The sequence below is a fragment of the Somniosus microcephalus genome, chromosome 25 (assembly GCF_052327205.1).
Source record: "Somniosus microcephalus isolate GS21.2 chromosome 25, FLI_Smic_1.0, whole genome shotgun sequence".
Taxonomy (NCBI): domain Eukaryota; kingdom Metazoa; phylum Chordata; class Chondrichthyes; order Squaliformes; family Somniosidae; genus Somniosus; species Somniosus microcephalus.
This window is the reverse complement of record NC_141011.1, coordinates 32,827,968-32,841,894: the sequence shown is the minus strand read 5'-3', so window position 1 is coordinate 32,841,894 and position 13,927 is coordinate 32,827,968. Positions and strand designations below refer to the sequence as shown.

At 50.0% G+C, this 13,927-nt stretch overlaps 2 protein-coding genes across 3 annotated transcripts; one reads left to right on the top strand and one right to left on the bottom strand.

Moving 5' to 3' along the window:
• Nucleotides 1–581: 581 nt before the first annotated feature.
• Nucleotides 582–7,144, top strand: akr7a3 (aldo-keto reductase family 7, member A3 (aflatoxin aldehyde reductase)). Of its 2 annotated transcripts, none has more exons than XM_085967125.1 (7): nucleotides 582–906; nucleotides 2,409–2,596; nucleotides 3,157–3,261; nucleotides 4,632–4,728; nucleotides 5,274–5,373; nucleotides 5,551–5,680; nucleotides 6,286–7,144. In XM_085967125.1, exons 1-7 carry the CDS (start codon nucleotides 597–599, stop codon nucleotides 6,445–6,447), a joined length of 1,092 nt encoding a protein of 363 aa, XP_085823251.1. In that variant the 5' UTR covers nucleotides 582–596; the 3' UTR covers nucleotides 6,448–7,144. The 2 variants fall into 2 exon arrangements, with proteins under 2 accessions (XP_085823251.1, XP_085823252.1); XM_085967126.1 differs by lacking the exon at nucleotides 582–906 and adding an exon at nucleotides 931–1,280.
• A 972-nt stretch (nucleotides 7,145–8,116) lies between these two features.
• On the bottom strand, nucleotides 8,117–13,691 carry mrto4 (MRT4 homolog, ribosome maturation factor). The gene is made up of 8 exons (XM_085967127.1): nucleotides 13,428–13,691; nucleotides 13,167–13,225; nucleotides 11,738–11,841; nucleotides 11,063–11,144; nucleotides 9,514–9,581; nucleotides 9,229–9,380; nucleotides 9,020–9,096; nucleotides 8,117–8,421 (listed from the first exon to the last, which is right to left on the bottom strand). Exons 1-8 carry the CDS (start codon nucleotides 13,453–13,455, stop codon nucleotides 8,272–8,274), a joined length of 720 nt encoding a protein of 239 aa, XP_085823253.1. The 5' UTR covers nucleotides 13,456–13,691; the 3' UTR covers nucleotides 8,117–8,271.
• Nucleotides 13,692–13,927: the final 236 nt, after the last annotated feature.

Below are 13,927 nucleotides of genomic sequence, written 5' to 3'. Positions count from 1 at the left end.
GGGAGACGGGGAAGTGCAACAAGACCTGGGTGTCCTTGTGCACCAGTCGCTGAAGGTAAGCATGTAGGTGCAGCAGGCGGTTAAGAAGGCAAATGGTATGTTGGCCTTCGTAGTGAGAGGATCCGAGTACAGGAACAAGGATGTCTTGCTGCAGTTGTACAGGGCCTGGGTGAGACCACATCTTGAGTATTGTGTGCAGTTTTGGTCACCTTATCTGAGGAAGGATGTTCTTGCCATGGAGGGAGTGCAGCGAAGATTCACCAGACTGATACCTGGGATGGCAGGAATGACGTACGAGGAGAGATTGGGTCGATTGGACTTATACTCGCTGGAGTTTAGAAGAATGAGAGGGGATCTCATTGAAATTTATAAAATTCTAACAGGACTAGACAGACTTGATGCAGGAAGGATGTTTCCGATGGCCGGGGTGTCCAGAACCAGGGGTCACAGTCTAAGGAGTAAGCCATTTAGGACAGAGATGAGGAGGAATTTCTTCACCCAATTCATTAAATATATTCAAGGAGTTGGATATATTTCTTAAGGCTAAAGGGATCAAGGGATATGGGGAGAAAGCAAGGACCGGGTACTGAGTTTGGATGATCAGCCATGATCTCATTGAATGGCGGAGAAGGCTCGAGGAGCCGAATGGCCTACTCCTGCTCCTATCTTCTGTGTTTCTATGTTTCACCTGGTGGGCGGGGTTTGGGCCTGGTCCCCCCCTGGTGGGCGGGGTTTGGACTCAGTCCCCCCGGTGGGCGGGGTTTGGACTTCGTTTCCCCCCCCCCCCAGTGGGCAGGGTCTGGACTCAGTCCCCCCGGTGGGCGGGGTTTGGACTTGGTTTCCCCGGTGGGCGAGATTTGGACGGTCCCCCCGGGTGGGCAGTTTTGGACGGTCCCCCCCCCTCCGGTGGGCAGGTTTTGGACTCGGTCCCCCCGGTGGGCGGGGTTTGGACGGTCCCCCCCCCCGGGTGGGCGGGGTTAGGACTCGGTCCCCCCCCGGTGGGCGGGGTTTGGTCGCCATGTTGGGTGTCAGTCTCTGCTTGGGCTCCGTGTGGTTGTTGCGGCCTTTTGTTTTCCGCATCATGTCCAGTCTCTCGGCTGCGGTGCGGCCCCGAACCGCCCTCGGCATGATGGAGTTTGGGCGGCGCGCGGACGCCGAGCAGAGCGCGGCCATGGTGAGCGCGTTCCTGGAGCGCGGACACGAGGAGCTGGACGGCGCGTTCATGTACACGGAGGGGCGCGCGGAGCAGATTGTGGGCGCGCTGGGCCTCGGACAGAGAGGTGAGGGGCCCGGGCCCTGGGCACGACCCGGGGGATGGTGGCAGCGCCGGGTTCGTGCAATCCCCGGGCACCGGGCGTCTGCAGTCCACGGGCACCGGGAGTGTGCAGTCCACGGGCACCGGGTGTCTGCAGTCCACGGGCACCGGGAGTGTGCAGTCCCCGGGCACCGGGAGTGTGCAATCCCCGGGCACCGGGTGTCTGCAGTCCACGGGCACCGGGTGTCTGCAGTCCCCGGGCACCGGGAGTGTGCAGTCCCCGGGCACCGGGAGTGTGCAGTCCCCGGGCACCGGGTGCCTGCAGTCCACGGGCACCGGGTGTCTGCAGTCCCCGGGCACCGGGAGTGTGCAGTCCCCGGGCACCGGGAGTGTGCAGTCCCCGGGCACCGGGAGTGTGCAGTCCCCCGGCACCGGGAGTGTGCAGTCCCCCGGCACCGGGAGTGTGCAGTCCCCCGGCACCGGGAGTGTGCAGTCCCCCGGCACCGGGAGTGTGCAGTCCCCCGGCACCGGGAGTGTGCAGTCCCCCGGCACCGGGAGTGTGCAGTCCCCCGGCACCGGGAGTGTGCAGTCCCCCGGCACCGGGAGTGTGCAGTCCCCCGGCACCGGGAGTGTGCAGTCCCCCGGCACCGGGAGTGTGCAGTCCCCCGGCACCGGGTGTCTGCAGTCCCCGCGCACCGAGTGTGCAGTCCCCGGGCACTGGGAGTCAGTAGTCCCCGGGCACCGGGTGTCTGCAGTCCCCGGGCACCGGGAGTGTGCAGTCCCCGGGCACCGGGAGTGTGCAGTCCCCGGGCACCGGGAGTGTGCAGGCACCGGGAGTGTACAATCACCGGGTGTCTGCAGTCCCCGGGCACCGGGAGTCTGCAGTCCCCGGGCACCAGGTGTCTGCAGTCCCCGGGCACCGGGAGTGTGCAGTCTCCAGGCTCAACAGCCCTTCCCTCAGTGTTGGCAGGAGCAGGGGTTCAGAACTTCTGTTTTTTTTAATTCATTCACGGGGTGTGGGCGTCGCTGGCAAGGCCAGCATTTATTGCCCATCCCTAATTGCCATTGAGAAGGTGGTGGTGAGCCGCCGCCTTGAACGGCTGCAGTCTGTGTGGTGAATGTTCACTCTGATTTCTGTTTCTGTATCTTCCAGTGAAGATCGCAACCAAAGTGAATCCGTGGGATGGGAAGACATTGAAAGCAGAGAGTGTCCGACATCAGTTGAACACATCGTTGGGGCGTCTGCAAAGGGAAAGCGTCGAGATCCTGTACCTCCATGCCCCAGACCACGAGACACCAATTGAGGAAACGCTGGCTGCCTGTCAGGAGCTTTACCAACAGGTACAACGCTGAGATTAGAGTTTAACACGGAGGCTGTGGGCATGCAGGGCGGACAAGTCATACTTGAATATAGAATCAGAGCCAGTCGGCCCATCGTGCCTGTGCCAGCTCTATGAAAGCTATCTAATTAGTCCCACTTGCCATAGCCCATTGAGCAGTGCAGTACTGAGGGAGTGCAGGATTGTCGGAGGGGCCACTCTTAGGATGAGACATTAAACCGAGGCCCTGTTGCAGTGGTTCAGGTGGATGTTAAAGATCCAATCACACTATGTGAAGAGGAGCAGGGAGTTCTGCCAGTGTCATGGACAACATTCCTCCTTCAAAGACAAGTAAAAGATTTATATCATCACTGTCTGTTAGGTCTGTTAAGTATAACAGTTACTGCCGTTCAGAGTGATTCACTGCATATGAAAGGCTTTGAGCAGTTTCTGAGATGATCAGATGCTATATGTTTGCATGTCTTCATTTCATGGTAAGGTTTCTGTTAATGATGCATGTTTTTGCTGCTGTGAAATAACTTGTAAAAAGTCAGAATGGTTTAACATAGATTTTTTTTTTAGGGGAAGTTTAAAGAACTCGGCCTCTCAAACTATGCTTCATGGGAAGTAGCAGAGGTGCATTCAATCTGTAAACATAACAACTGGGTTCTTCCCACCGTCTATCAGGTACGTCAAGAGTGAGATTCGCAACATCCAACCAGCCGGAGGATCCAACTCCGTGAGCTTCTCTTTTAGTTAATGTGCTCATCTGATGTATTTCCTTGTATTTGTGGATTTATTAGCATGTTATTTTTGTTTTTTTACTTCACTATTCCAACGCACTCCTGGCCGGCCTCCCACGTTGTACCCTCTGTAAACTTGAGGTCATCCAAAACTCAGCTGCCCGTGTCCTAACTCGCACCAAGTCCCGTTCACCCATCACCCCTGTGCTCGCTGACCTGCATTGGCTCCCGGTTAAGCGACGCCTTCATTTTAAAATCTCATCCCTGTTTTCTAATCACTCTATGGCCTTGCCTCCTTATCTCTGTAATCTCCTCCAGCCCTAAAACCCTCTGAGATCTCTGCGCTCCTCCAATTCCGACCCCTTGAGCAGCCCCAATTTGAATCGCTCCACCATTGGTGGCCATTCCTTCAGCTGCCAAGGTCCTAAGCTCTGGAATTCCCTTCCTAAACCTCTCTTTCCTCCTTCAAGACGCTCCTTTGATCAAGCTTTTGGTCATTTGCACTAATATCTCCTTATGTGGCTCGGTGTCAAATTTTGTTTGATAATGGCCCCTGTGAAGCACCTTGGGACATCTTACAGCATTAAAGGCAGTATTTAAATACAAATTGTTGTTTTTTATAGTTTTAGAAATTTGGAGGTTAGGGCATGCCCCCCCCTGGGAGTGATTCTCCCATACCGTAAAATCACAGTCCTGGGCCACACCCCAACGCATGCTGTTGACCTGCTTCTGGATTGCTGCCAGTGTTGCTCCAGAGCTCCCCATTATGAGGCGCAAACCGGAACATTGTTCTCCTGTGTTGTGGTGTCTGGTCTTGGCAATTCTCCATGGAGGCACGTTTGAGGTTGATAATGAGTGAGTCCATTGCTTCCATATGGCACATATGGCTTTTCAGCCTCGCCCCTGCCTATCTCTGTAACCTTCAGCTCTACAACCCCCCAAAACTCTGTACTCTTCTGCCACTCTCTTCACTCCACCATTTGGCAGCCATGCCGCCAGCAGTTTGAATTCGCTCCCTAAACCTCTCCTCTCTCAACTCCTTTAAGACCTTTCTTAAAACCTACCACTTTGACCAAGCCTGTCCTAATATCTCCTTCCTTGGCTCAGTGTCAACATTTGTCTGATTACGCCTTTGTGAAACGTCTTGGGATATTTTTCTACTTTAAAGGTGCTGGAAAATTGCAAGTTGTTGGCCACAAAGCTAAATATCTGGGAGCCGAGTGTTGTAGTTAGTGCCCATTATTCTGTCTGGTTGGATGCGTGTTTTCCACATATAGACGGTTCAGCCTGAAATGATTTTATTTCTGTTTGTAGGGAATGTACAATGGCACCACCCGGCAAGTGGAGTTAGAACTCTTTCCCTGTCTCCGGCATCTAGGGATGAGATTTTATGCCTACAACCCGCTTGCAGGTACAGCATCATCCCAGAAATAGATGAAACATGGGATCAATGTCAGAACATAGCAAAACATTATTGCTGAAGGTTCCTTTTGAATTATCCAGCTCTGCTGCAGCATGTGGATATTGGGAAAAGGTTTCCAAGCAGTGTAAAGCCCAGTGGCTGAGCCCCACCCTTCCCTGGTCTGTGCTGAGTTAGACCAACTCCACCACACAGCAGTCGGGGCTACACGTGGACTCAGAAAAATCTGATTCCTAGCCAGTGACCCCCCCCGCACTGGGGAATGCATGTGTGGACATCAGGTGACGCAAGAATGCCCCCTCCCCCTTGAAGGAATCGTCACACGGATGAGTGGGGGAAGTAATGATCAATGCTTTCGGGGAGGGGAGGAACGGGGTCCATTCCCAGCCTTCACAAAATGGATGGCCAAGTCAGCCCAGGCCCCACTCTGAGCTTCACAGGGTCCAGATCATGGGCAGCATCGCAGAGGATTCTGGGGGCGGGCGGAGGGAGCCCTGAGGAATGGAGAGAATATAAACTGTGTCTCGTTGGTGCAGGTGGGCTGCTGACCGGGAAATACCAATTTGAAGACAAAAATGAGAAACAGCCCACTGGCCGCTTCTTTGGAAACAGCTGGGCCGAGGCGTACAGAAACAGGTGAGCTCTCCGGCTCTTCATGGCCGTCGGGCTTCACCTTCTACCCCTTCCCTGTAGCGGCACTCGAGCTGTTTGGCACCTCACTCCTCAACTGATTTTCAGTCAATTCTAAGTTTTGCATTTTCTGTTATTCTCACTGTGAATAATGTTCTTTCCTTGCTGTCGACTGTGGTTCAGGTACTGGAAGGAGCATCATTTCCAAGCCTTAGATTTGGTGAAGAAAGCAATAGATGCAAGTTACAGTTGTGAGAAGCCAAGCCTGACATCAGCAGCGTTACGGTGGATGTATCATCACTCCAAACTCCGGGTACGGCACAGATTCTGCAACGTAAATATCAATGTCACAAATTACAACCCATTGGAGTGATGACTTGGCCCAATGGAAACTTAACCCCTGATCACTGATTCACTCAGCAGTTTGTGGTTTGAGGACTGTTCACAGGATGGTCCAGAGCCTGCTCATTCTCCAATTTTCCCATTCGGAGATGGTCCCTAGCCTGCTCATTCTCCACCTTCCCCATTTGGAGATGGTCCCTAGCCTACTCATTCTCCACCTTCCCCATTTGGAGTCCCCAGCCTGCTCATTCTCCAATTTTCCCATTCGGAGATGGTCCCTAGCCTGCTCATTCTCCACCTTCCCCAGTCGGAGTCTCCAGCCTGCTCATTCGCCACCTTCCCCATTTGGAGATGGTCCCTAGTCTGCTCATTCTCCACCTTCCCCATTTGGAGATGGTCCCTAGCCTGCTCATTCTCCACCTTCCCCATTCGGAGTCCCCAGCCTGCTCATTCGCCACCTTCCCCATTCAGAGATGGTCCCGACTCCGAGCCTGCTCATTCTCCACCTTCTCTCTTCAGATAGGATTGTTCACCGACAATGAATACAAGGGCTGACATCTTGTTTGTTTTCTCCAGGGAGATCTTGGTGACACGGTTATAATTGGGGTATCAACGATGGAGCAGCTTCAACAGAACCTGGCTGCGTCTGAGGAAGGGCCACTTGCCCCAGCTGTGGTCGAGGCCTTTAATGAAGCTTGGAACCTCGTAGCACACGATTGCCCAAATTACTTTCGATAAAGAGACCGCCTCTGCTTGAATGGGCAGCTCCTTAAAAATACCAGTACTGAAATAATTACATTTAATATTTTTATTAAAAATTCCTACGTTCACATTTATAATGGTGACTGCCAAGGTAAACTGGTTACACTATAATGTTACCCGCCTGACAGTGTTGAGTGTTACTGTAACCCCTCTAACTTTGGGAGGGGAAGGGTGTAGTTATTGCCGGACATTTACAAGTGTGGACGTACACAGATGGATAGTATATTACAGAACAATTAGAAAAAATATAATTTCTCGTATAATCTAGTTCTAATGATTTTGCTTCTTGGAGCTGAATTTAGCATCAGATGCATGTGGTACGGGTGAATTGCTTCCTGTAACTGATACGTTCAGGCGGCTTGACATCCAGCAATCCTGGTGCAAGTTGCTGAGCTGCAATGGGAAATTTCAGTGACGGGTCTGTATGGGCGAGGGAGGGGTAACTGTCCTGTAATAAGGAATCGGGCAGAGGACCAGCTTAGGGAAAAACTGCTAACACCAGAGAGACAAATGAGATTGCACTGTGAGGACCTTCAATTATTCCAGTCCTACAACTGCTGGAGAAGTGAACTGTAAACACGAAATAGAATCAAAGCCGTTAGCAACAGTACAAAATTGTTTTGAATCTGTCTCCAATGGAAAATAAAAACCTAAACTGATTCACTACATGTAACATGTTTATAGTGTCACTGCTCAATCGCCCATAGCATTGCACAGGGAATATTCCACTGAAACAAGATGAGTGGATGTGCTAGTATTGGCAAATGTATTGCTGTCCTCATTTTACAGGTACAGATTGTTATTTTTATTATAAATTCCTATGTTCACATTTATAATGGAGACGGCCGAGGTAAACTGGTTACGCTATAATGCTGCCTGCCAGACGGTGCTGAGTATTACAGTAATCCCTCTAACTTGGGGAGGGGGAAGGGTGTAGTTATTGCCTGATATTTACAAGTGTGGATGTACACAGATGGATAATATATTACAGAACATTGACAGCCAGGCTCCGTGGTAGCATGTTCATCTCCCAGGCAGAAGGTTTTGGTGGGTTCAAGTTCCACTCCAGGATTTGAGCAGATAATCTTGATTAGTACTGTGCTGAAGTACCAAGGGAGCGCTGCACGGTTGGAGGGGGAAATACTGAGGGGGCGCTGCACTGTCGGAAGGGGAAATACTGAGGGGGAAGTACTGAGGGAGCGCTGCACTGTCGGAGGGGGGGGGAAGTACTGAAGGAGTGCTGTACTGTCAGAGCTGCAGTCTGTCAGACGAGACGTTAAACTGATATCTTGTTTACCTGTGCAGGTGGGCATAAGATCCCATGGCCCTTTTCCAAGAGCAGGGAGTTCTGGCCAACATTTATCCAAAAAACAGATCTTTTGGTCATTTAGCTCACTGCTGTTAGTGGTATCTTGCCATCCACAAATTGGCTGCCGTCTACAACAGTGACTACACTTTAAAACCGTTCATTGATTGTGAAGAGCTCAGACAGGCACTAAATAAACATGAATTCTTTTTTCTGTAACACTAGGATGTATAAGCCATGTTAATCAGTAGGTGCCCCGGAGGTCAGTACAAAGGTCAATTAACCTCAGCTCCCGTGTCTACTGCGTCACCAGGAGAGGCTCAGCCAATAATAAATCTGTTAAAGTTCCACACTTTTATTAAAAATCCACACTAAAGTTAGTGTCCATAAATGCAGCAATTGATATCCCAAAATGTTCGTGGGCATTGCTGGTTAGTCACCAAAGTTTAACACTGATGTCACACCCGGGCTGCAGCCCTCAAACTTCCACTCTGTCACTCCTGCTCTTCTTCCATCTCCTCCACCTTTTTGCCGCTTTTCCCGCCAATATCCGTCGTTGCCAGTTGCTCAAATTCACCGGTCTCGGAGTTCCACATACAGTTTATCGTCACTTTGAATGCCGCCATCTCGATACCAAGCAGTTTCTGCAAGAGAGAACCGAGTGAACAATTCAGAATTTGCACACAGCTTCCACATCACCAATATTTACATTTTTATTTGAATGCTGCAAATTTGGGAAATTGTATTTCACCTGTACCTGCAGGCAAGTTTTTCCACTTATTGGCCCATTCCACCTTAACGTGTGGAGGAGGAGGTGGTGTTGGCCAGATTCTATTGGCTGGTATTGTCATCGCCGCTGGGTCAAAATCCTGGAACTCCCTCCCTAACAACACCTTCACCACACGGACTGCAGCGGTTCAAGAAGGCAGCTCACCACCACCTTCTCAAACTGCAATTAGGGATGGGCAATAAATGCTGGCCTTGCCAGTGATGCCCACATCCCATGAAAGAATTTTAAAAAACTGTACTTAGATCCCATTCAGCTACAAAATGTTGAAGCAGCAATTGCCAAGGACTGCCCTCATTCAATCTCTAAAAATTAAGCCGAAGTAGTCAGTTTCCACTGTCACTACAATTTTTGACCTCCCTTCAGGGAAATTCTCCAAATTAAAGCCAGCTCCTCCCTTGCTGCTTCTCACAGCAGCTTGTTTCTGAAAGTTATATTTTAAAATAAAAACTAACCAGAAGACGTGCTTGTTCGGGGGTCAGTAAGGCACCTTCTTTGCACACATCATGATCAGACAATAACGTCACGACACCTAGGAGACAGAGACCACACAAGTGAAATCCAACTACTGCTTATCTTTCCAAATCTTATTCTGCCCATGCGTGACAGCAGAGAATGAGCACATCACTGGTTAAGCACAAATTGCCCTTGGTCGTTACCGTACCTTTCTTCAGCGTGGTTGGTAACCCGAGCTGCCGCAGCTGTGGCTCCATAGAGTGCGTGAACTGTGGCAGCGGCCCAGCATTGAGCGTAACGGCCATCGTAGCTCTGTTCCCAGACCGAGCAAAATCGGACTCCGTGTACTGATCAAACCACCTGTAGATTGGAGCGAGGGCAAGAGACAGCGTTGTTCAATAACTCAACAGAAACATTAAAGAATCAGAAGTAAGTGTAGGAGCAGCTCATGCAGGTCAGAGAAAGTAGGCAGAAAAACTGTTGGGAGACTCACTCAATCACCTCTGCCTTTGTGCGATTAGTGAACAGGAGACCAACTTCACCTTGCAACTGTTTACTGACCTACAGGAAAAAAAATTTCAATGTTAAATACTACAGATGCTGGAAACATTCAGCAGGTCAGGCAGCAGCTGAAGGGAGCAACGCAGGGTTAACGTTTCATGCCAATGACAAAAGGTGATCAACCTGAACATTAACCCTTTAAACATAGAAGATAGGGGCAGGAGTAGGCCATTCGGCCCCTCGAGCCTGCTCTGCCATTCAATGCGATCATGGCTGATCATCCAAATTCAGTACCCTGTCCCTGCTTTCTCCCCATACCCCTTGATCCCTTTAGCCTTAAGAAATATATCCAACTCCTTCTTGAATATATTTAATGAATTGGCCTCTACTGCCTTCTGTGGTAGAGAATTCCACAGGTTCACCACTCTCTGGGTGAAGAAATTCCTCCTCATTTCTGTCCTAAATGGCTTACCCCTTATCTTTAGACTGTGACCCTTGGTTCTGGACTCCCCGAACATCGGGAACATCCTTCCTGCATCTAGTCTGTCCAGTCCTGTCAGAATGTTATAAGTTTCAATGAGATCCCCTCTCATTCTTCTAAACTCCAGCGAGTATAAGCCCAATCAACCCAATCTCTTCTCATACGTCATTCCTGCCATCCCAGGTATCAGCCTGGTGAATCTTCGCTGAACTCCTTCCATGGCAAGAACATCCTTTCTCAGGTAAGGTGACCAAAACTGCACACAATACTCAAGATGTGGTCTTAGCAAGGCCCTGTACAACTGCAGCAAGACACCCTTGTTCCTGTACTCGAACCCTCTCGCTACGAAGGCCAACATACCATTTGCCTTCTTAACCGCTTGCTGCACCTGCATGCTTACCTTCAGCGACTGGTGCAAAGGACACCCAGGTCTTGTTGCACTTCCCCTTCTCCCAATCTATTGCCATTCAAACAATAATCTGCCTTCCTGTTTTTACCACCAAAGTGGGTAACTTCACATTTATCCACGTTATATTGCATCTGCCATGCTTCTGCCCAATCACCCAACCTGTGCAAATCATCCTGGAGTTTCTCGGCATCCTCCTCACGGCACACACGCCCACCCAGCTTTGTCTCGTCTGCAAACTTGGAGATATTACATCTAGTTCCCTTGTCTAGATCATTAATATATATTGTGAATAGCTGGGGTCCAAGGACCGATCCCTGCGGTACTCCACTAGTCACTGCCTGCCACTCGGAAAAAGACCCGTTTATTCCAACTCTTTGCTTTCTGTCTGCCAACCAGTTCTCTATCCAAGTCAATACCTTGCCCCCAATCCCATGTGCCTTAACTTTACACGCTAATCTCTTATGCGGGACCTTATCGAAAGCCTTCTGAAAGTCCAAATACACCACATCCACTGGTTCTCCCTTATCTATTTTACCAGTTACATCCTCAAAAAATTCCAGTAGATTTAACCATTGAAATTTGTGTTGTGGAAATATAGGTTGAAACGTGCAGTGATCGCTCCCATACGCGGCCCAGTCACCGAGAGCTCACCTTGTGCAAGCCGTCCTTGTACTCGTCCGCTGGTCCCTTTCCCAGAGCCACCATCATCACTTTGTTTTTACCAAAGAAAAACCTGCACAAGCACAAAATAAGATAGTTTTACCTGTAGTTATACAAGAGACTGTTAGCAAAAATGAGAGTGCATGGAATTGACATGGGTAGGGAATTGGTGAGGAGGTAGGAGACAGAGTAGGGATAATGGGTATGCACTCAAATTGGCAGGATGCGACTAGAGGTGTCCCCCAGGGAAATGTACTGCAGCGTCAGCTTTTCATTATATTTATAAATAACTTGCATGAAGGAATAGGGAGCCGTATATCCAAGTTTGCCGACAACGCCAAGTGGCACATTAAATAGTGTAGATAGGAACATAAAGTTGCAAAGGGACACTGATAGATTAAGGTGGGCAAAACTGTGGCAGATGAAGTTCAATGTGGGGAAGTGTGAAGTCATCCACTTTGGACCCAAGAAAGATAGATCAGAGTATTTTTCCAAATGGCAAGAAGATCAGAACTGTGGAGGGGCAGAGATATTTTCAAAACAGAGATTGATAAATTTTTGTTAGAGAAGGTCATCAAGGGTTATGGAACAAGGGGGATAAATGGAGTTAAGACACAGATCAACCATGATCTAATCGAAAAAACATAAAAGATCCCAGTGACTCACCGGCTATGTTTCCAGACACTCCGCATGTCCTTCAGTTTGTTATTTCTCATGTTCTCAATACAAAAGACAAAGAGATTCTTGTAGGTGTCCACACATTTCCGTAACTTAAAAATGGAAAAACAAGATGTTGACATACGTCAGTAACAAGGATTCAAACAAACCGTCAGCATACTTTGGCCAACTTTCTACCAGATATTTTAGTGGTTTCAATCCTGAAGGATTAACTAATCATTTACAACAACAACTTGCATTTATATTGCACCTTTAATTTAGGAAAACATCCAAAAGTGCTTCACAGAAGGGTTATCAAACTAAATTTGACACCGAACCACATTAGGAGATATTAGAACCGGTGACCAAAAGCTTGGACAAAGATAGGTTTTGAGGAGTGTCTTAAAAGGAGAGAGAGAGGTAGAGGTTTAGGGAAGGAATTCCAGAGCTTAGGGCCTAGACGGCTGAAGGCACGGCCATGGATGGTGGGGTGAAGGTTTCAGAGATAGGGAGCAGTGAGGCCATGGAGGGATTGGAACACGAGGATGAGTGTTAAAAATTTGAGGCGTTGCCGGACCGGGAGCCACAGGGATGACGGGTGAACGGGACTTGGTGCGAGTTAGGATATGGCCAGCAGAGTTTTGGATGAGCTGAAGTTTACAGAAGGAGAGGGGCCAGCCAAGAGAGCATTGGAATAGTTAAGTCTATAGGTGACAAAGGCATGGATGAGGGTTTCAGCAGCAGATGGGCTGAGGCAGGGGCAGTGATTGGGTCTCATGGATAAGAAGAGCTCAGAGAGGGCATGAGTGGAGATAGGAGAGAAATTAGAGAAAGATGCATGTTTGGTGGGGTGGGGGAAGAGAGTTGGAGGAATCTTAGCGGGCAAGGGAAGGGAAGGGAAGGGTGCGGCAGAGGAGGCTGAACATATGGTCTCAATTTTAGTGTCAGAGGTTCAGGGGCTCCTCACACTTGTTAAAGGTGAGGATGGAGAGTTTAAGGAGATGGTTGGTAGTGGAGAAAAGAAGCCAGGGATTATCTTTGTGCTTGATGTGGTCCAGCCAGCTCTCGCTAATGGATAAACAAGTGGAGAGCGAAGATGGGTCATACCAGGGTGGGAAAGAGCGAGGGTTTTACAGGGGACAAGGGCATCAAAGGAGGTGGTTTGGGTGTGATTGAGCAGATCGACAGCTGCAGAAATGTTTTGGTGAACTGAACCTAGGGCCAAAGACTAGACAGTTGGGGGAATTTGTTGTTGTAAATGATGGCGCGGGCGGGAACAAAATTCCAAGGCCGACACAGGAGGTGATGAGGTTGGGAGGGAAAGCGACCAGAGATGGCCGGGTGTGTGACCGCGATGATGGGAGCAGAGAATGGGATAGAAGAGCGGGAGAGGCCGGAGCGGCCGCCTGTTACTGGGACAATGCGATCGTTGACTCACCTCCTCGATCAGGTTCTGTTTGATCTGTAATCCTTTCTTGGTTGTTTTAGTCAAAGAAACTGCAGAAATAAAAGAAGAGGCAGTGAGTTTATGGAACGATTGAATCGGGAATGCTCAGAGACCGGAACCGACACCCCGGCTCTCGGAGCATTCTCTCGGCCCCGGGCTGCAGTTTTTTGTGGAAATTCTGTAAAATCGCGAGTTGGTTAAGAAAGAAACAAAATGATGCTTCGGCCCCGGGACAGGCCCCATGGCTCTTACCCCGCTTGTCGCGCCGGGATCGCGGCATGGTGCCGGGGCCCTCGCTGCTCGGGGGGTCCGGGTGCTGTCGCGGGTCCGGGGATTGCGGTGAGGCCGGGAGCCGGTGCTCGGGTTGCGGTGGGTCCGGGTGGCAGTGCGGTGAGGCTCGGTGCCGGTACTCGGGTTGCGGTGGGTCCGGGTCCCGGTGCAGAGGCCCGGTGTGCTCTCTCTCTCTCTCTCACGCTATCGCTGACCCCGCTCTCAGGACCCCTGCGCCGCGGGGTGTTCTGGGATTAATAGCGCCTTCCCTCCGCCTGAATATTTAGAGCTCTTGAGATTTTTTTTTAACTAGAAAAAGTCAGACTCGGACACAACGCATCAGGTTTATTGATTCAACCAAATAACAAGGCCTCTGGGGGCACAGATTGCACCCTGGGACGCCGCCACCTTTCGGTACGACCTGGGGAATATGGCAAGAGCAGCTATTCAGAGTGGCAGGAGACTTTAAAATCAAAAACACA